We start from the raw sequence: 23,215 nt of genomic DNA, 5'->3' as shown, positions 1-23,215 counted from the left end.
GGATATGAGGACCACACTTAGAAAAACGCTGATCTGAGTAAAAGGAAGTGGTCTAAGCTTATCTCTACCCTGTGGAGTCTAGATAAACTAACTTCTCCAATACAGCCTTGCTTTGTCTACCTCCAAGCCTTAGCTCAAGCCATTTTGCTCCTTGAGAATTGCTTTGGGTGGAAACCCCAGCCACTCCACCCTGCAAGGCTCTCTTCCTGATACAGTCTGTTTCAGGAAGCCTTTGCAGATGCTGAGTGTGCTCAATATTGAGTGTAACAGGACTCCTGTGCTGGTCTGACTTTTCCATGTAAGAGGCCAAAGTGACTTCTAAAGCCACATGTTCTGCAAGCTCCTTAACCGCTGTAACCCAGATTCTTAACTCTAAATCAGGCTAATTATACCTAAATTTGCATGGCTATTTTATGATTAAATGATATAGATATATGTCATACCCAGCATAATGTATAGGAAATATCTATGAATTTTTATTAGTCAATCCATTCTACAAATGTATGTGCCTTCATGGCAAAGATTGTAACCTATTTACTTTTTTCTTCCCTAGAAAGGGCATAGATAGATAGTGCCTTGTGTAAGTAGGCATTCAGTAACATAACTTGATGTAAAGCATGCTTATTTGCATAGTAGATATTATAGGTTTCGTTGCCTTGGCTCACATAATCTCACCTATCTTTTTAGATCAAATTGAAGTGGGGTTGCTAGACCATTTCTAGTTGTTGTTTTATTAAGTAGTGTCATGTGTTTTTCCACTGTGGCTGTACCATTTAACAAACTGCAGTGGGTAAGGGGCCTAGACTCACCACATCCTCTCCAGGCTCAAATCAGGGTGTCCAAGTTCTTTGAAGCCCTGGAACCCTGAGCACAGGAAAGCAGAGAAATGACCTGGGAAACCCTGGGCTTGGCTCCCTACCCCGGTCTCAAGGGTCTCTTCAGTCTGAATTTTCTGGTCAATGAATAACAAGTGGCACACATCCTTATCAATGCCAGGGGTTGTTAAATAGTGAGCTGCTTAGTGAAGGATAGCAATTGGGTAGCAAATGGCATTTCTCTAAGAATGGTCAACTTAGAAGTGACTTTAGCTCTTCTCCACTTATGTGTAACTTCTTTTAATGATTGGCTAATTTGAGTATTCCCAGGTCATAAACGTGTCTCTCAGCCCTGATCACATAATCAGACCGTAATCCTGAACTCTTCAGAAGCTGGGAATCCAGTGCTGGAGGGGAGGGTGGTCAGGAAACTAATGTGTCATCCTTCTCCCACCATCTTGTCTGTCATTATGCTATGAGGAGTGCAGGAATTAATATTCATTGTTCTGTTCACATGTTTACAAATACAATGGGTTTTCCAACTTTCCTTTTGAATATAAATATTCTGCAAAGGAAAGTTTCTCTGCTTGAAGTGAAAGAAGGGGTGGGAGTGGAACAGATGTCCTTGGACAGTTCTAGAGTACAGAGGCTTTTTTAAAAAAGAAAAAAAAATAAATAATTTCAAAATCACTATAGGACAGTAGACATTCCTCAAGATATCAAGGTCTGCATTTTATTCTACCTCATACACCTACCAAGCAATGGCCCTGGCACAAAATACATGTAAGGAATGTCCGTGTCTTTGAAGGAATCCTCCACAGTGGAGGGAGACAAAAAGTATCCACAGGACCTTACTTATAGTAAGAGATAAAAATGCCCCTCAGCAACATCGAAGGTGGTAAATTTCATAGAAAAGATCATCCTAGGTGAAGACACCTATTTCTGAAAGAATGCGAGGAAAGAGGCCTTTAATGGTTACTGCACTGACCTCCTATGTAAGATAATCAAAACAGCCATTTCTGACAATTGATTCAGAGAGTGTGATTTTGGTAAGTCTGTCTTAGCTGCTGTTGTTATGTGCCGCCGAATCACCTGTGACTTTTAGCGGCCTTATGTACATTAGCTCTGAACCCTGCCCTGTCCTGAGCAAGCCTCCAGCAGACCTCAGCCCATGTCTCCTCATTGAGGATCTTCCTCGCCTGCTCAACCACTGTTACAAGCATGAAGTCCTTCTCCAAAGACTGGTCCCTCCCTGCCTAGTGCTGCTATATATCAAATAATAGGAGCTGGTGGCTTTAGAGAACAGAGGTATTTTTTTTTCCCCCCTCACAGTTCTGGAAGCTGAAAGTCCACATTTTGAGTGGTAGCCAGGTTCGTTGTAAGTCCCTCTCCTGATTTCTGGTGTTCTTTTGCTACCATGGGGTCTGTCTACCCTGTGTGTGTCTCACATGGAGTCTGGTTTTTTATAATTCACAAGTGATTAGGTTTAGGTCCAACTTGTGCTAGGACATCTTCATTAACATTACAAAAGAAAGTCCTGTTGTTTCTAAAGGCGATCGATCATATTCACAGATACAGGGACCATAAATTCAACATATGTTTTGGAGAGACATAATTCAGTCTATAACATGACCCAAAGTTTGCTAAGTTATTACCCAAGTGATTGTCAGGTTTCTGATTCTCAGCAAGTGGACACAAACCAGAGAAGAAACAATGTAAGTGAATACAATGGGGTAAAGGTTGGGGACAGTACCTCTAGAGGACAGAAATCACAAAGCAAGCAGAGGGCAGGAGCTCACACCAATTGAGGCTTCAGGGCCAAGTGGATGCTAATTCATGTCTCTGCTCTGCCCAGGAACATTGATATTTTAAACATGGGAAATCAGTGTTTCAAGTACATATTATTTCTCTTCTGTTTCAGGGCTCAACAGTGGCTAGAGAAGCTAGTGACAAAGAAAAGGTGAGTGCTGTTTGTTACCTGTTCTCATTGTACTGCAGGGGGCATGATTCTGAAAACTTTGGTGGAGGGTCAGCTATTAGTCAGTTCTGACTTGCTAGCAATGAGTTTGAGGTTTTGTTGTTGTTGTTGTTTAATGCATAAAGATTTCTTCTGGTTGTCCAAGACTGAAGTAGATGTTTGTTTCAGTCCATGAGTAACTCACTCGTTTAGTACTGTTGGAACTTTCTCCCAGGAGGGGAAAATATCTGGACCATTTAAAGAGCCACATAAAATTTTTCATGTCATTAAATAAGCCTCCCCCACAACCTGAGTAAGAACTGTGGACACTTTGAAATCAACTCTGTTACACTGGTTGTTCTATTTTCACTTCTTTCTCAAATCCCAATTACTAGAAGCCTTTCCCACCCACCCTCCTTTTTTCCATTTTTGTATCTCCTCTTGTTAAATCAACAAGATTTTATTCTGTTTTGATAGCAACCAGTCCCAGGGAAGTTAGTTAAAAGGATGGAACAGATGCCTCTGAGACCTAATTGCAACATTGATTTGAGGAATACCATATTTCACAGGGGGGGAAAAAAAGGTTCAAAATGAAAAATTTCCTGATACAAGACGTAGTTTAAACATCCATGTCTCTAATCCCTAAATAGTTATTGTTACGTGCCGTCAGAGTTGGAACCAACTCATAGCTGACCCTCCAGAGAGGTTGTCAGAGGCTGTAAACAGCATAGGCATCTTTCTCCTGAAGAGGAGATGGTGGATTTGAACTGCCTGCCTTCGGGTTAGCAGCACAACTCCTTATCACTAGGTCACCAGAGCTCCCTACTCCCTTCTAAACAGATTTCCTCCTCTACTTTTTAAAAACATAAACTTGTTTAAAAAATCATTTTAACAACCCCCTCCAGTACCAGTCAGATCTGATTTGATGGTACACACACACAAAATAATAAAAATAAAGTTTAAAAAAAATCATTTTAAACTTCTGAATGATGAAAATGAATGAGAAAAACTCACTACATTGACAAAATATTGTTTTAGCGTTGTTCATTCTAAGTACTGAGTTTCATTTTAACGGTTTTATGCAGTGTTAACCAAAACAATTTTTCCTCCATCTGAGCATTTTTGTAAATACAGTCTTTGTCCTTTTTCTCTATATCTTACACTTAGTAAACATTGTCTAAATTTTTTTTTCTTTAAGAAAGAAGGCAGTGTGCTCTGGGGGTTAGGAGAATCTTGGTGTTTCTAAAAGCTCTTCTAGAATGGGGAAGATCCAAAAGGCCACCCCTTGTCCCGCTTCCACATCACAAATACTCACAGGGAAGCAGTGAAAGGAAATAACGTGGAGAAACATGCAAGTCATTAAAATAGGTAATTGATGAAGGAGATGGTGCTTGCACGGCCAGTAAATTATCCTGTCTCTTTGATGTGGCCATTTGTTAATGAAGCAGAAACATTTGAAGTGGCATTTACTGCAATCTTTAACACGTAAAAATAACTAAAATGTACTAATAGAACATAACATTTTGGAGGAGAGATTAATTTCTAAAAATTTCTTTTCATATCTCTCCCTCAAGTTTTCTTTTCATAATCAGCTAATATTTTGGATGCTTCAAAAAAGCATGCTGCTTTTCTTTGTTAGAAAATGTTAGCAAAACAATAAGTGTTTCTCTTGCTTAGAAATATTTTTAGAAAAATAAAAATATTCTGTATATGTTAGTCTTTTACAAATGATATTACATGATATGCAAGAATAGTCTCATCATTGCCATACACAGAGTAAGTAAACAGGTTACTCTACAGAACACCTACCAGGGTGCAAAGCACCTTGTCACAGAGCTCTCCGCTGATACGGCTTAATTAGTAATTGGGATTCTTGGGGGCTTTGAGATGGATTTTTTCCCCTTTCTAGTCATTCTGCTTTGTTCCTCATACTTTTAACTTGTTGATGACAAGTTTTGAGACTGTCATCTCAAATATTTAGTGATATAGGTGCAGACAAGTTCCATCCCATAGATTTCAGCTTGACATGTAATTAGTGTGATTTGCATTAGCATAATAATAAAGATGAAATGGAAAGAAATAAAGAAGTTATATTTCAGCAATAATGGAATCACTTTAGTGGCAACAAGTATCAGAACATGCATGTACAGATGTCTTGAATTAAAGGGGGATAAAAAAAAAAAGGAGCATAACCGTTGTCAAATTCTGACAGCTGCTGTGACTTGTTTTATTCTTTAATTCTTTCCTTTTTAATGGAAGGGCATCCTCCATTCATGGCTCCAGCAGTTTAGACTTCTCTAAATGAGACAGAGAAATGCATATCTCCCTGGTAGTCGATCTTTTCACAGCTGCGCTGCAATTCCAGTGTGACATCAAATTAGTAATTATAGTTGAGCGGACGCCTTTTTACAAATGACAGTCTTAGCATGCTGCCAGCAAGCAAGCGACACAGCAGGGAATCCAGGGGAGTAAAAGAAAACATAACTGGACTCACTTGATTTCTGGGGGATTTGACCTGACTCTTTTAAAAGCTTGTGTTCTTGAGAGTGAGTGAGTCCTGGGGATTTACACAAATATCCATTTTGTTCCTCGTCCTGCGCTGGTTTTCTCAAAACTCATGTCTGATTTTATTAGGTAAAGGAAAGACTGTGTAATGGAGTCATAGGGTCACAAGAAGAAGATTCTTTTTAACATATAACCTTCTCTCTGGGACCCATTTGAAAGAAAACAGCTGCCCCCTCAATTGGCATTTGTGTAACTATATTGGCAATAATCATTGTTGACACTTTGATAATGGGCTACAAAAAGCCGCCTTTTCCTTGTGCATTGTAAATTGCACTAAGCAATTAAGTAACTGTCGCTGTCTCTGACATTTTACCTATTGCTGGCTGAAGTTTCTGGGGAATTAATCATTAATATACGTACATCTGAAAATACTCTTCTAAACCAGTTTTCAGAGTTTCTTTTGTGATTTTTAAATTGTAACAAATTATAATTAATTACTACCTCTCTGATTCGTCTCGCTGCAGTTAAAAGCAAGGTAAGCAGGATGGTATTGAAGCACAAAAGCACAGCAGTGTGTCCTGAGAATCTCTTTGGTGACCCGTTAAAAAGTGCTTCATTTGCCACTGTCATGGGGTGGTTAGTTAAAGAGGGCTTGTGAATTTTGTAGGCTCCAACTTCAGCATATGCCTTCACGTTCTTCTGTCACCCAAGATGGGGAGAGTTCCCCATTGGGAAGGAGCAGGGCTTAGTGGGTGAGTGTGTACAATTAATGGTAGAGAAGTATGTATATGTGTGTGTGACGCATACACACTCCGCTACCATTAATTGTGCATATAGGGAAAAATAATTTTACTTTGTCTTCATCTGCAAAATATGAAGTTTTGTTTGTGTCAGTGGTTGCTCAGGTTTTGTAAGAATTGCTTGTTCAAAAATGAAGCTTTTCTCCTGGGAGTTGGCTTAGCAGTAGATCTTGTTTACCTTCTGTGCTAGTTGTGGGCTGAGTACTGAGATTAATTAGAAAATGTTCTGAACTGTCATGCTACACTGCAAAACCTGTGGGAGCTGGAACCACACAGGGCTCCCTAGTTATTCCAGGCCCTCACGTTTTCCACCTTTGACAATGTGTCGTCATCTCTTTTGTATGGTACTCTAACAAAAAACAGCTTTGTTTTCCTTCTCTGACCGGATTTCTTCCTCACACATGTTCCACCTTTCACAAATTTTGTTGTAGTGGCAAATAACTAAATGAGTGTTAAGAGCTCTATGATATAAACCATGAAGGTTACCTGGAAAGCCAAGGAATCTTATGGTTTGTCTGTTTGGAATTGTAAAAAACACAACAAAACATATGTGTGTGTGTGTGTATATAATATATGTTATTGATTGCCGTCAAGTTGAGCATGACTCATAGAAATCCTATGAACAAAAAGCCTGAAGCTTTTCTATAACTATTGTCATTTATCTAAGTTCATAGTTTCCAGAGGCATGTTGTTTAAGAAGCAGATGCCACTCCTGCTTCCAAATATATAGACATAGATATATAGATATAAAACAATGTAGTTGCTATTTCAACGCTGTTCACATGTACAATTCAGAGAAATTAAATCCATCTTGATATTCAACTATCACCATTATCTCTTCCCAGACATTTTTCCTTCACCTTTAACAAACCCAGTGTCTCCAGAATGTTTAAGGTTAAATTCATTTGCATTTTTTTTTTATGTGTGGCATGTGGAAAAGGGGATCTCATCTTGTGCAACAGCTCTTGTGAGCATTATCTTTGGCTCACGTGGCAACATTAAAGCCTCTGAGCCAGCCTGTTGGCCTACAAACTTGCAAGTGCTTTTTATTTCATTGGAATGAATTCAACCATGAATGTCATAAACACACAGTGAGAAGTACTAGTAGGTATGGGGATTTTTTTTTTTAAGTGTGGCACGAAAATGTATAAAATGTAATGTGTGCCTGAATTACTTTTCCAGAATTCAAACCCAGATACTATAATTAAAATAATAGTTTTGATTGGGTTTGGTTTTAATCCAGAAGCTATAGCATTACATAAGCTTCTAGGGTTTTACAGCTTGGACAGTTTATCATTTAACAGCATAATCTTCTGATAGGTAAGCTACATTCTAGACTTCCCAAAAATGGGTTGGTTACTATCACAAAAGTTTTCAGAGGAAAATCAAGCTTTGGCATCACCCCAGAGAGGGAAAATATGTTCATAAAAGTGTGCCAATGTTGATGCTACATATTGTTGAGTTGCCTGTCCTGAGCTAACCTTATTGTCTCTGACACACCTACCTCCATTACCCCAATCACTGAATCAATCCATCTTATTGAGGGTCTTCCTCTCCTGCACTGTCCCTCCACCTTCCCAAGCCTGATGTCCCTCTCCAAGGACTGGTCCGGCCTTGCAACATGTCCAAAATATGTCAGACAAAACGTTAGAATCATTGCTCCAAGGAGCAGCCTGGTTTCACCCTCTCTACGATGGACCAGTTTGTTCTCTTAGCAGACCATGGTATATTCAACACTCTTCTCTAGCACCAGAGCTCAAAAGCAACAATTCTCCTGCTATCATCCCTAGTCATTGTCCAGCTTCCTGATGCATAGCAAGTAATGGTGAAGACTATATCAGTAGTGGTGTTGTTGTTGTTATGTGCCATCGAGTCGCTTGCGACTCGTGGCCACCCTCTGTAAAAGAGCTCTATACGCTTTTCTATCCTTTGCCAACCTAGCCATCTCAAACACACTTTTCCCCACCTCTCCAGTCACAGAATCGATCCATCTCATCAAAGGTCTTCCTCTCCTTCGCCGCCCCTCCACTCTGCCAAACATGATGTCCCTCTCTAAAGACCAGTCCCTTCTTGCAACATGCCCAAAATATGTCAGACGAAGCTTCAAAATCCTTGACTCCAGGGAACATTCTGACTTCATCCTCTCCAGGACAAGCCTATTTGTTCTCCTAGCAAATTCAAGCCACGGGTGGCAATACTTAAATGATCCAGGAAGTATCAAGAGAAGATGGAAGGAATACACAGAGTCACTGTATCAGAAGGAATTGGCTGACACAGAAGAATTTCATGAAATGACATATGAGCAAGAGCCTATGGTGGTGAAGGAGGAAGTTCAAATTGCTCTGAAGGAATTGGCAAAAAACAAGGCTCCAGGAGTTGACGGCATACCAATTGACATATTTCAACAAGCAGACACTGGCCTGGACGTGCTAACTTGTGCCAAGAAATCTGGAGAACAGCCAGCTGGCCCATTGACTGGAAAAGATCAATGTCAATGTTAGAAAAGGAATAAATTTTACTTTTTAAAATATGTTGTTAAGTGCCGTCGAGTCATAGACGACTCATAGCAACACTATGAACGAAAGACCTAAGCACTGTTCATAGAGTTTCTGGAGGCAAACCATTTTGGAAGTGGATACCACTCCTGCTTCCAAGCTCATTTTAATCGGGAAGCTCCACCAAACACTGTCCACCATGGGTAAGTATTATCACATTTGGCACATCAGTGTCACAGTGTTTAGCATCACAGCAACTACCCCACAGCTCACCCTTTCCAGCCAACAGCTTCTGTAGAACCAGATCCAGTAGATGACTTTCAAACGGATCTCCAGTGCCATCTTTTAAAATATTAGCTTAATAAAATATATAAATAAGTAAAGGTCTGGATCTCACCAAGCTTAACTAACAATCCTAAAGTAAAATAGATCTCCTATTTTGTGCTTCTTAATGGCAAAATTGTTTTCAGGAACACCTTATTTCTACCAAAAAAAAGCTTCAAATTAAAATTATTAAATTTTCTGATCTGAGTCCTAGTTTAGGACCCAAACATTTGATCTGTTGGGTTATTCTTTATACCATGAAATTGTTTAGACATCCTGTTGATGTTGTTCAAGAAGATTTTTATGTGTATGTTTTGTGAGAAAGCACCTGTTATCTTTTGGTCCTTGTGTATGAACTGTTTCCGTTTTCAGAAGGTTTGCCTTTTCATGTATCAAATTTGTGACTTGGATGTTTTGAGAAGCAGAACTGATTTCATTATAAATCTCTACCATCTCTTATTACCCCACAATTGATACCACATATCTGTTGTTAGTCAATCAAATTCTTTTTATCCTGGCTTCACTGTAAGGATTACCTATAATTCTCTCCCTTGCAAAAATACTTCTGGAGTATATTTTCAGCTCCACCAATTCTGATTTCTGTAAAAGTTTTTTGGCAAGCCTCATGAAGGAAGGTTTATCCTTTTTTTGCAAGTTTATTTTTGTTTCAGTGAGCTTGGGAAAACAAGCAAATCGGAAACATAAGCAGTCCCTCACATAAGACAATAATTAGTACATATAATTTTTTTTTGTTGTGCATTCCTCTTCGTGTGTCACAGTAATGGACCATCAAAGGGACACCAGGCAGCAATCTTTAATAACATCGAGGCTTACAATTAGACTTTTTAAAAAACTTGGCTGCCAAGTAAGCATATCAAACAAAATTTCATTTCATTCTGAAATGCAAGTCCTTTAATCACTGAGTACCATGATACGTATTATCCTTTGCATTGAAACCTTCTGGTGCCAAAATACTGTTTGCATTAAACACTCAAGTGTGACAGGGGTGCATTTCATCTTCCTGTTAAGATTGCCTTACAGACTGGGAGGAAAAAACTTAGATCTGTTTTACATAGATATTGGCCCATGGATTTTAAGTACATGTTTGAGTTGGTTTTCTCACTAGTAGCAATTTAAAATACAGTTGATTCTTTTTACATAATTTAATAGATGTCTAGAATGATAATAAATACTGTTTTAGTTTGCATTATGTCTATTTGAAGTTGTGTTTTGGTTTGGTTTTTTGCTATAAATATAGATTAAAATGCAGTAGAACCTGTGTAAGGTAGAAGTCTGTCAGTGGAGGGAAATAGCACCCTAAAGTTCTTTAAGAAACTGTCAAAGACAGAACCAGAAAAGTAGGCAACTCTGTGGAGGTCACAGCTCTCTGCCTATGTTTTATTTTAAAAAGAAAAGAAAACCCAAATAAAAGATTGTGAGTCTCTAAGTGATAACATTTTTTTAAACCTCCCTAAAATAAAATTTCCATACAACTCCAGGTTTTACTAAACTTTAGACAGGATTACTCTATTTCATGCAGGTGACAGAAATGATGCCTTTGAACTGTGGTGCTGGAGAAGATTACGGACTATCTCTTGCACTCCCAAAAGAACAACCAGATTTGTCTTGGGCAAAGTGCAACAAGAATGCTCCTTGGAGCAAAGATGGCAACACATCATCTTTCATACTTTGGACATGTTTCTAGGAAAAGCTACTCCTTAGAAGGATGGAGAATCAGAGAAGGAAAAGAAGACCCTCAACAAGATGGATTGGCACAGTGACTTCAGCAATGGGCTTAAGAGTGCTCGAGATAGTGAGGATGGCACAGGATAGAGCACGATTCAGGTCAGCTGTTCAAAGGGTCATTATGAGTTGTGTTTAACTCAGCAACAGCTAACAACAGTATTGAATATGCAAAGGCATTTGACTGTGTGGATCATGAGAATCCCAAAACACTTCACTGTATATATATAAAATCTGTGCATAGACTAAGAAGATGATGTCTGAACGGAATAAGGCAACTTGCATTGTTTAAAATTAGGAAAAATGTGCACCAGGGTCTTATACTATCTCCTTACCTATTCAGTCTGTATGCTGAGCAAATCATTCAAGAATCTGGACTTTATGAAGAAGAATGTGGCATCAAGATTCCAAGAAGACTCATTAACAATCCACATTATGCAGATGATACAACCTTGCTTACAAAGTGAAGAAGACTTGAAGCACTTGCTGCAAAAGATCAAAGGCTACAGCCTTTAATGTGGGTTACATCTCAACATCAAGATAACAAAGATCCTGACCGTGGAACCTATAGGCAACATCATGATAGATGAGGGAAAAGATTGAAATTGTCAACTATTTCATTTTACTTGGATCCACAATCAGCACCCTTGGTTAGCAGCAGCTAAGTAATCAGAGAGTTGGACAATGACCAAGGAGGATAGAAGGAGAATTGATGCCTTTGAGCTGTGGTGCTGGAGAAGAGTATTGAGAATACCATGGACTGCTAGGAAAACAAACAGATTCATCCTGGAAAGGGTTAAACCGGGTGGCTCCTTGGAGGCAAGGATTCTGAGGCTCCGTCTAACATACTTTGGACATGTTGTGAGGAGAGACCGGTCCTTGGAGAGGGATATCATGCTTGGGAGGGTAGAGGGACAGCGCAGGAGGGGAAGGCCCTCTATGAGGTGGATTGATTCAGTGACTGGGATAATTGGGATGGGAGTGTCAGAGACAGTGCGATTGGCACAGGACAGAGCGGAGTTTAGGGCTGTTGTACATAGGGTCGCTATGAGTCGCAAGCGACTCGACAGCACATAACAACAACAACAACAAGTAATCAAAAGACATGCTGAATCAGGAAAATCTGTGGAGGACCTCCAGAGTTCTAAAGAACAGAGATTTCAGACTAAAGTGCATCTAATTCAAGCCATAATATTTTCATTTACTTCCTATGCATCTGAAAATTGGGCAGTAAATAAGGAGGACCTAAGAAGACTCGATACCTAGGAATGGTGGTGTGGGTGAAGAATATTGAATATCTCATACATAGACTGACGGACAAGAGGACAAACACATCTTGAATGAAATGCAACCAGAGTGCTCCTTATAGGCAGAGACCGTGAAACTTCATTTCTCTTACTTTGGACATATTTTCAGGAGGAACTAGTCCTTGTAGAGAGACATCATGCTAGGAATGGTAGAAGGTCAGCGAAGGAGAGGAAGATCCTCAAGATAGATTGACACAATGACTACTACAGTGGGCTTGAACATGACCAAGATCATGAGGACGGTGCATTGCTGTGGTCAACTTGACAGAACCTAATGAAATAGGCAGGTATTAATGTATAGCAAATGAGTTGACTTACTTGTGATACCAATGAAAATTTAAATATTCTGTCCAAAAATGGGGAAACTCTAAAGGCACAGTAGTTAAGTGTTCAGCTTCTAATCAGATGGTTGGGTATATAAAGATTACAGCCTTGGAAACCTACAGGGAAATTCTACTTTTGTCTGGCTTGCTCATTAGTCAGTACTGGGTCTGTCAAAATAAATAAACAAGGTTTGTTTTCAGAAAATCTAAAAACCTTCTGAAAATATTATGTGTAACAATGCTACCTAATAAATATACATTAATGCCTTTTATGTCTCCTTTACCCTCATGTGATTCTGTAATTTCTCTACCAGTCTGTACACTAAAGCCATACAAAGAGGCATATTCTTGTTTCCAAAAGTGAGAGCTCTATACTTTTTAGCCACTAGTTCTGAATATCTTTTCCTTTTTTATTTATTGTGTTGCACATTTTCCTCCCTCCCTTTAGGCTCCCAACCAAATCTGTCCTCAGATCATTTACATCTTCTGCTGAACCCTAGGGAATGTTGTTGTTATGTACCATTGAGTCAGAACCTACCTGTGACTGACCCTCCAAGTGGGCAGTTTACTGGTACCAGAGAAGGTTGCCCATCTTTGTCCCACAGAGTAGCTGGTAGATTCAAACCACATACCTTCAAATTGGCAGTACAGCTCCTTACCATTAGGCCACCAGAGTCCTACTATGGATCAAGAGTGACTAAATTGAAGTGGGATATAAGGATGGACAATCTCCTCCCAGGCAAATAACGGCCTCTGAAACCCCACCAGAGGGTCAACCATGGTTCAGTTCCAACTCCACAGTACACAACAACATTCCCCTCTGTGGCTGATGCCATAAAATGGAATAAAGTATGTCTATTCAGAGCTTTTTTTCCACTTTTTAAAATTATTATCCATGTGTTGGTTATCTTCAGGCTCTAAAGCCGTTGAGTGTTTATTGCATCCACATTCATCTGTGCTTCATTTACACGTAAACTGTTTTTTACTGTGACCCACATTGCACAGTATTTGTTTACGGTTGAAGGATGTATGCTTGCTGAGAACAGCCTATATGATGCTATACTTGAAAAGAGACCAAAACTTTCTCACCCAATATTGCTTTAAAAAGCTGCAATGAATGTTTATGCTGAACTGCTTTTCTTTTTACTATTCACAGCAAGTCAGATGTTCCTCATACTTGGTCCTAGCATTTTGGTTATATTTTCTGGCAACTAAGATTTCAGTCATTGAATTTTTATGTTAGGTCAGCAAAACAGCATTCACTAAATTACCCACTATTATAACATTTTCACCGAGGGAAAAGGAAAACCAACCCATGGAAAATGAAAGTAATATAAAAGTCAGCAATTTGTCTTTGGCTATATAAATACCTAAAATCATTACATTTTATTGCATATTAATAAATATCATAAATTTTAGATCTTTATTATTCCAAGAAGTTAATATACCAAATTTTATTGCTTACAGAAATATTTTATTCTCATTTAGGTTTCAGCTTGGGGTGGGGTTTTTTGTTTTGTTTTGTTTTTTATCAGAATAAATGTTTATTTATGGCCACGTAAATGTCTAGAGAAACCCTGTCAACCCTGGCTTCACCTACAAGGGTACTTTGATTTTCCTGCCTGGAGACAGTACAAGTTTTCTCACTGAGCTTTATAAAGGAAAAGTAAAATAGCCTTGCGGGGGGGTAGTGTAAGTGGCACAATTGTAAATATAAAGATCACTGTCTTCTGTTTGCCTAGTAAAGATTAATTATTTTAGTATTATTATTAATAATTTTAATGAAAGTATATAAGACTTAGGGTTTCCATTCATTGTTGCACTTTTCTCCCTGCCCACCCCCCACCCCCAATTCACTCTGCTCTTTGAAAAGTAAAAGAAAAACTCTTTCATTGTTATACAATCCCTCTCCCCAAGTCCACTCCACTCTGCAGCCTTCATTCTGGACTCATGTCATGACAATAATACGTAATCATATGCCTCTTTTAAACAGTTCTCTCCCTCATCTATTTCAAGGCAATGTGCATTATTTATCCCCTCTTTCTCAGTTTTCCCTCAACCCCGATGTCAGTCCAGTTTTACAACAGTGACCTCAGGTGTTTTGGTTTTTGTGTTTTGTTTGGCTGGGGTTTTTTGTGTGGTTTTTAAAAAAACAAAAACAAAAACTGTTTTAGGTAATATTTCCTACCAGGGATAGATTTCACAGGTGATTGGTGCAGCTTGGCAAGCCAGGATAACTCAGAGTTGAGATTCGCAGAGCAGGATCTGGGCGAGAGCCACCAAGACAGGCACATAAGGACGTCTAACCATTGTCACCATTAATGGCAGCCCTATGGTTTAAGCATTGGAATGGTAACTGAAATGTCAGTGATTCAAACCCACCAGCTGCTTCCAAAGGAGAGTGATGTGAGTGTGCTGGTGGTAAGAAACTGTGCTGCAGTCCTAAAGGCACATGGTGCAAATTCACCAGCTGCTTCTCAGAAGGATGGGGAATTTTCAGATTTATTGCCTCTGAAAACCTGCTGGAGGGTCAGCTATGAGTCGGTTCCAACTTGATGGCACACATCAATCTTGATCTTAATGATCAACTCGTCTGAAGTGGGACGTGATGCACCCTCTTTATTCCCTATATCTGATGCCATGAAATTAAATAATTCCATGCTTATTATGCTAGATTCACGTGCAGGGAAATTGTCTTCAAAGTGTGAGGGCTATAGATGGCAAATCTCTGTGAGACTAAGAGATAAAACATAAAGGAAAAGGAAATTTTAAACAAGGTTTAGGTTCCTAGTGTATCTTAAGTTTAAAAGGCCCATTTCTTTACAAAGGAAGGAGGGAAACAAATTGCTAATAGCAAGTTCCTATGTGCCAAGCTTTGTGGTGTCATTTAATTCACACATCAATCCTAATCCTATTCTTGCTGCTATCAAGTCAATTCTAATTCATAAAGACCACATTTGTTACAGTAGGACTATACCCTATACACAGTTTTCTTGGCTGTAAATTTTACAGAGGGATGTCATCAAACCTGTTTATCAATCACCATGCTGCTGGATGTGGGTTCAAACCACCAACTTTTATGATATTAAGTATCACTGGCTTGGAACCAACTCATAGCTAACCTTTTAATGGGTGTTCAGAGGCTAAAAGTCGCATAGAAGGAGATTGCCCATCTTTCTCCCACAGAGTAGCTGGTAGATTTGAACTGCCAGTCTTTGGGTTGATAGCACAAATCTTTACTCAGTATACTGCTGCTGTTTTTATGTGCCGTCAAGTCACCTACAACTCATAGCAACCCTATGTACAAAAGCCCTAAGCCCTGCTCTATTCTGTGCCAATATTAAAGTCTCTGACACACCTACCCTCATTACCCCAGTCACTGAATCAATCCATTTCAGCAAGGGTCTTCCTCTCTTGCAGTGTCCCTCCACCCTCCCAGGCATGACATCCCTCTCCAAAGACTGGTCCCTCCTTACAACATGTCCAAAGTAGGTCAGACGAAGCTTCAGAATCCTTGCCTCCAAGAAGCAGCCTGTCTCACCAATTTCTCTTATTAGTCCATAGTATATTCAATACTATTCTCTAGCGCCACAGCTCAAAGGTATCAATTCTCCTTCTATAATCCCTAGTTGCTATGCTCTCTGATGCATAGCATGTAATTGCAAAGACTATGGCCTGGATCAGGTGCACTTTAGTCTCCAGACTGACATCGTTGCTCTTCAGTACTTTGGAGAGGTCTCTGACAGCAGACCTTCCCAATGCAGTTTGTCTTTTAAATTCCTGGTTGCTGGTCCCAAGAGTGTTGATTGTGGAGCCAAGCAAACTAAAAAGTATAGCTGCCTTAAATAAACAAACTGCTTACACCATATAAATTTCTTACAGTGATAAGGAAACTGAGGTTTGGGCAGATTAAATATCAGTTACAGCGGATCGCAGCTAGTATAAAACTGTTAATATGCCAGCATAACTTTTTAAACTAACTTTGTCCTAGATTCATTGTGAAGAGAATTTCTCTGGATACACGGTCCCTGCTTAAGACCAGGACAAACATAAACAGTAGTGCTTGTAAATAATCCTCCATGAGGGAGGCACTGCTCTAAGCCTTTCCATGTGTGACCTCCAGTAACCCTCACAGCAACAATGCTTGCTAATCCCATTGAAAGCTGAGGAAACCTGGCCACAGAGAGGTTAAGCGAGTTGCCCAAAGTCACACAGCTAACAACTAGAGGATCTTAAGGGTAATCCAAATGACCTGGCTAAAGTCTGCTGTCGTAACCACGTGCTTTAATCCTATGCCCAAATAGAAACCCAGGCCACACAGCACAGACCCTGAGAGCAGCCACACCCAGCATCAGAGACTGCAAGGACTTCTTCCTGCTGACTATAGGCTTCCTTAATTCTGCTTTCAGAAGCAGAATAGCTAGGCAATAGGGAGAATGGTGTCACCAGGCTTAGCCGCTGTTTCCACCTCATAGGGTGAATGCTATTTTGAGCCCACTCTACCCCAGCAATATGTCTCACGAAAAAGAGAAAATAGCCATGACTTATGCTAGACGGGGCTGTCTGGTTGCACCCTGAGGAGATGCAGCTGGCCCGGGCCTTTGAGCAACTCCTGCGAGCCCCAGGCAGGAGCCCAGGCCTGACCCTGATGTCTGGAGGAGGGTGGCATGAGGAAGAGAAACTCCCTCCTTCTCCTCCATCAAAGCTGGCAAGGGAATTTAAGCTAGAGCAAATAAAAGCAGGCTGGCCTGCTACACCACTTCAGAAAGGTTGCTGACCACTGGCCACAAATAAGCTTCACAGCTGAGAAGCTTTTCTAAGCCAGTGTCTTTAGTCCAGGCAGTTTCTTCCACTCTTTGGCTATTTCTAGGCTGAACTGGGAAGGATATTAAACTCACAAACAAAACACAAACGCCTGAGTGGAACTGCACTTTATTGTTTTTTCTGTGGCTGTGTCTGGTCACAGGCGGATTGTGGGCCTTCTAAGGCACCTGAAGGGACTCAAACCTCCAACCTTTCAATTAATAGCAAAGTGCTTAACTATCTGTGTCTCCCAGGGAGTCCATAGAAGAATCTTAAAGCTGACTACGAATCTTGGCACTCTGGTAGCACCGTCTGTGGAGAGTTGTCCTGCTCACCCAGAGGTGGCGCCTCTAGTGGCTCAAATTTGCCAGCAAGCCGAGTCTCCTCCCCTGCAGTTTACAAAGGAGGGTTAGTCGGGTTTGAGTCAGATCCACCTCAGTGGCAATGAGTTTGAGTTCTGAGTATTAAACAATCAAACTCCTTGATTACAATGGCCGGAAGACTCTTCAGTACAAATAATGCAGCATTTAAAAACAGTCAGTCAGTTGCTACTTTAAGACCTCACTGCCCACAGTTTCTGTGCTGCTCTGTCAACACTACTTTTGTGGACAATTTTACACAGTTCATTCACGTTTACTTATTCATCGTAAAATAGTGTCCTTTCCTTAACTGAAAGGCCTTTTTAATATAAATTGTTTGCTCATTATCAAAGGAAGCTTGTCCCCATCTATCAGTGTGTCATACTGTGGTGACCCATGTGTTGCTAAGATGCTGGAGGCTACGCCACCGATATTTCAAAAGCCAGCCGGGACACCCGTGGTGGACAGGGTTCAGCAGAGATTCCATAGGAAGAAACGCCATGTAGCCTAGTTCTGAAATAGCCAGTGAAAATACTAGAAACTGCAACAGGATCTGTGTGATATGTTTGCAGGGAGAGGAGCCAGAGAGGTTAGAAGACACTCTGTGACTCTGTAACACACAGTGACGGCAGCAATGGACTCCCTGTGATCTTAACTCTGGCGCCAGACCAGGCAGCATTTCCTCATGCTGTACATGGACCCTTGAGTCAAAACGGACTCCACAGCAGCCACACTGGAGGGAGGGATTGACATTTCAAAAGCTAATCATGTTTTCTTCAGAGTGAGTCATTGTCAATTGGTTTAATCTTTGCCATCAAGTCCTTAACAGGAAAGAACAGTTAATGTAATTAGAGTTCTTTTTCTTTCTTTTTTTAAAAAAAGAAAAATAGTCTATATACAGTTCTGGTCTTCACAATTACTTCAGAGAGCTGGATAATGATTAAAGAGGATAGAAGAAGAATTGTTGTCTCTCAGTTGTGGTTCTGGAGAAAAGTCTTGAACATACCATGGACTCTCCAGAAAACAAACAGTTCTGTCTTAGAGAGAGTGAAACCAAGTTTCTCCTTGGAGGCTAGCATTTTGAAGCTCTGTCTCACGTACTGTGGGCACATGGCCAGGAGAGACAGCAAAGGAGGGGAAGACCCCAGATGAGATGGATTGGTACAGTAACTAGGGCTATAGGGGTTGGTGTATCGGAGTCAGAGTGGGTCAAGACAGGGCAGGCTTCAGAGCTATTGTACACAGGGTCTCTATGAGTCACAGGCAACTTGACAGCACATAACAGTTTCTCAACCTATAGTACTAGTTTTAAATCCAGACAATAATTGCCATGTAGTGAATTCTCTTGATGATGTGATTATCACTCATTGTTTTAAACTACTGTTGTTATGTACTTTCCAACAGATTTTTAGAAGCAGTAAATCTTGGAGGAGATTGCCCATCTTTCATCCAAAGAGCAACTGGTGGGTTTAGGTTAGCAGAGCACTTCCTTACCACTAAGCCACCAGGCTAAATGTCAAGAAGACAAAGATTCTCACCACTGGACAAATTGGTAGCATCAGGATGGATGGCAAAGAGATTGAGATTGTTCACAGCTTCAGTTTGCTCGGCTCCACAGTCAACACTCTTGGCACCAGCAGCCAGGAAATAAAAAAATGTATCGTGATGGGAAAGTCTGCTGTTAGGGACCTCTCTAAAGTACTCAGGAGCAACGGTGTCTCTCTGGAGACTAAGGTGTGCCTGATACAGGCCATGGTCTTTGCAATCACTTGTTATGCATCAGAGAGTTGGACAATGACTAGGGAGGATAGAAGGAAAATTGATGCCTTTGAGCTGTGGTTCTGGAAAAGAGTATTGAATGTACCATGGACTGCCAAGAAAACAGATTCATTCTGGAGAGGGTTAAACCAGGCTATTCCTTAGAGGCAAGGATTCTGGGGCTTTGTCTTGACATACTTTGGACATGTTGTAAGGAGGTCCTTGGAGAGGGACATCATGCTTGGTAGGGTAGAGGGACAGCACAGGAGGGGAAGACCCTCTATGAGGTAGATTGATTCAGTGACTGGGGTAATCGGGTTGGGTGTGTCAGAGGCAATGCGATTGGCACAGGATAGAGCAGGGTTTAGGGCTGTTGTACATAGGGTCGCTATGAGTTGCAAACGACTCGACGCCAAATAACAACAGCAAGCCACCAGAGCTCACTAACCTAGTCACCATATTTTCTATGGACATCTCAGAGCAGCTCTACAACAGTAATGATTTGAAGTTAAGGCTGCTTGGGCTTACATCTCAGCTCACCATTTACCAGCTGCAAGGCTTTGGTGAACGTGCATAAGCTCTCTAACTTCAGCTTTCCTCTTCTGTAGAATGAGGATAAAATGGTATAGTAAAGGTGGCTGGGTCAGGTGAAGGAGAGGCATGTGACACAGTGCAGGGTTGCTGCTGCTTTCTCCGTTCTAGCTCAGCAGCTCATGGCCATCAAGTCAGAGCCCACTCATAGCTTATCCGTCAAGTTTTCACAGGCTGTAAATTGCACAGGGCAAAGGTGCCCATCTTTCGGACTGTGCCTTTTGGGGCTCACAGCACAACTCTCACTCAGTCGCCAGAGCTTCCTTTCCTCATTGTATGGAGGTGCAGTCCTGATCCTCAGTCCCCAGAGAGTTAGGGGTGGGACCAGGATTGGAACCTCAGAATCTGTGACTCTGAACATGGCACAGACATCAGGGTGGTGGGTATTTGCAGACTAGGGTTGGATTCTGCTCTTCAGCTGCCATGCCAAGGATATGCCTTTACCTCTTGATCCTTTCAGTAAGCCCTTAAGTCTTTTAACCAAGCTGGTTACCCTTCCTTGAACTTGATCCAACCTAAATATGTCCCTAGTGCCTGTGAAATTCGCAAGTGAGCTTAGTGATATAGTACAGGGTGCCCGGAGTTTTATGAAGTGGGATTAAACTTTCCCTGTCACATGAAGTAATTCTGCTAGAGGGAGCCTAAAATGGCATTCATCTTCATTAATGTGACTCATGTTACAAAAACATATCTAATATGTGATTTACTGCCTTGTCTGTAGCCTATCATCCCTGCCTTCAGGTTTCCCTTACACAAAAGGAACGGGGGCAGGAGGGGGGGCTTCCTCTCCCCTTCTTGCCTTACATAAAATAAGTGTAGAGTTGAGACAAATGTCTTAATCCTTAACACCTTCCCCTAATGCATACATACACATCCTCACAGAAATGCCCCAAGGTGTCCACGTGAGAATCACAACTCTTCTCCATTATGCCTGGCCCTCTGTGGAGACCTGGCTTCAGCCCCTTCTTGTCAGTCACTGCCCTCCACTTTGTGTTCCGGGCACTGCCTGCTTTGTTTAGGGAGCTCTCTTGACGTAGTCCATCAGAAGCTGTGCCACTAATCTAAAGATGGCACTTCCCTGCCAGTTTTACTCCACCAGCATCTCCAAAGGAGGAAGATGGGCACTCTAATCCTGTATGATTTACAGCCTCCCACATCCTCACTGGAGGGTCAGTTCCAACTGCATAACAATGAGTTTAAGTTTTTTTTAGTATCTATGTTGCTGTTTCTGATTGAGTTCTCCTAGACTTTAGACCACTGTTTCCTTTATTGTGAAATGCCCTTATGTTTATAGTGATAGTGGAATAACAGATCCCCACGGTCTACTGTAAATTGACTCAGATACTTAAACACAGAACGAACAAACATTAGTGTGTTACTTTTTTTTTTTTACTTCCTGGGTTATTGTCGTCATTGTTGTGGACTGTTGAGTTAGAACCAGCCCACAGCTGACCCTCCAGGAGGTTTTCAGAGGCAGTCAGTCTCATGGGAGGAGATTGCCCATCTTTCTCCCAAACAGCACCTGGTGGATTTGAACCAAATGCTTAGGGATGGCAAGTGTTCTTTTTATTTTGCTTTCCATTACTTTTAAATCATTAATGATAAATTTAGGAGATTAATTAATTTATCAGGTTCATCCTCAATTTTTGTGAAAAATTCTGTTGTGTTTTTGGTCATGTAAGACTCATTCTGGAAGTGTATGAAGCTAGAACATTGAGTTTCTCCCTCAGAACCGCTCTATGTATCCATTTATCTTACTTTCTCTCACTGCCTTGTTTTCTACCTTACTTCAATGTCTGCCTCCAAAACAAAATTATAAATTTCTATAAACTAGAACTGACCTATTCATTCAGTAGCTGCTTAGTGAATTGAATCTTTGAATTTCTGAGACTTACTTTATCTGTTTTGTATTATAATTATTATGTCTATTTTATAGGATAAGTCTTTTTATCAAACTAAAAAAATTAAAATATGTTCAAATTTTCTGTTCTTCTCAAACAAAATAAGGGCTCAAAACTACTAGTGTGGAATTATATAATGTGTATGTGTGGGTAGGTAGGTAAATGTTAGTATGTTTAAATACATCATAAAATTGGGGCGGGGGGTGAGCACTTTAGACTTAAAAAGAAAATTCAGTAGATAAACGCAGTTAGTATGCTTTGATCATTCTGAATTGGGTGGTGACCAGAAAGAAGAATAGTTCTTTCCTTGAATTATTCTTTTTCTTTGGTCCCCCTTTATCAAGAAAGACAGTATATTGAATTCCATGCAGTGGACGGTCAGGGGGTATAAACTGTTTAGCTAAAAGGAAGGGGAGTTTTTATTGCCTTTGAATTCTCAGAATATAAGTAGCCCCATATTACAGAATAGTTCAAATCTCTTTAGAAAAAGTTGCCAGTATGCTCTGTGCCATGGTGCAAACTTACATCTTTTCTGCCACGATCCATTTTTTGCAGTCATACACTATTTTGTATTGGCAGTAGATGTGCCTTTTACTTGCTAGCTCCACCTCTTATTCATGTGTAAGTTTCCCTGGTACTGTGTTTTATGTTCAAGGGGAATGTGTTGCTTTGACATTGTCTAAAGGCAAACAGACTTCCCTTCTTGGTAGAGCAGTGAATGTGAAGACTTAGCAGGGTAGATGACTAACCTCTGGCTGCATGTTCTTCCTGAATCAGAAACCTGGTGTACTGATTATGGAAGGAGCTTTTCAAAGACAAGAAAATAGGTTATTTGTAATACGAACCTTGCAAAGGCTACCCTTTAGAGTTGGATTGCACCAGGAAGAAAATTGAGGGCTCCTGACGAAGTATTCCAAGAATACAAATTCTGTACTTAAATTGCATGTAAGAAAGTGAATCTAAGAAAGACTCAGGCTTACATCTATGGAAAATAAAAAATATGTTCCAAAACCCTCCTAAATATGGAGTCTCTCTTCTAATCTCCATCCCCCCAGTGGTCGTAGCTCACTAGTGCCCCCTTGCGGTATTCAAACCACCTCACACTCCATTGCCTTGGGTAACAATCCCTACGGTGATGAGGGCAAATTTCATTTCTAAGGATGGAAGACAAGAGAAGTGTTTTTAGATTCTATTCAAGCTTCTTACTGTTTTTCTCATTTGTTTTAGGCCAAAGAACTTCCAACTTTAAAGGACAATGATTTCATTAATGAGGGCCAAAAGATTTATATTGATGATAACAACAAAAAAGTGTTCCTGGAAAAACTGAAAAAGGATGTTGAGGTAAGAAAAATCAATGTAAAGGGCAGCTCAGTTGCGAGCATGTCTATTATGCTGGGGTTTTTTTTTTGTTGTTGTTGTTTTTTACAGTGTTGGTCTTTTATTTTTTTTATTTATTTTTTTTTAATTTAGGTTGTTTATTTTTCATTTCAATGAACATCTACAGAGATTTTGGGATTCCATTCATTCATTGTTG

General features: G+C 40.4%; 1 protein-coding gene across 1 annotated transcript in view; it reads left to right on the top strand.

Moving 5' to 3' along the window:
- Positions 1–23,215, top strand: part of PIP4K2A (phosphatidylinositol-5-phosphate 4-kinase, type II, alpha) — an 89,543-nt gene that overhangs the window by 53,857 nt on the left and 12,471 nt on the right. The window contains exons 5-6 of the mRNA XM_006887061.1: positions 2,737–2,775; positions 22,909–23,022. Coding sequence (XP_006887123.1) covers positions 2,737–2,775; positions 22,909–23,022 — 153 coding nt within the window. The remainder of the gene's footprint in view (positions 1–2,736; positions 2,776–22,908; positions 23,023–23,215) is intronic.

The sequence above is a fragment of the Elephantulus edwardii genome, unplaced genomic scaffold (assembly GCF_000299155.1).
Source record: "Elephantulus edwardii isolate Elephantulus edwardi_28Jun2011 unplaced genomic scaffold, EleEdw1.0 scaffold00054, whole genome shotgun sequence".
In the NCBI taxonomy this organism is placed as follows: domain Eukaryota; kingdom Metazoa; phylum Chordata; class Mammalia; order Macroscelidea; family Macroscelididae; genus Elephantulus; species Elephantulus edwardii.
The sequence above is the reverse complement of the archived record's forward strand: the minus strand, read 5'-3'. Positions and strand labels throughout refer to the sequence as shown.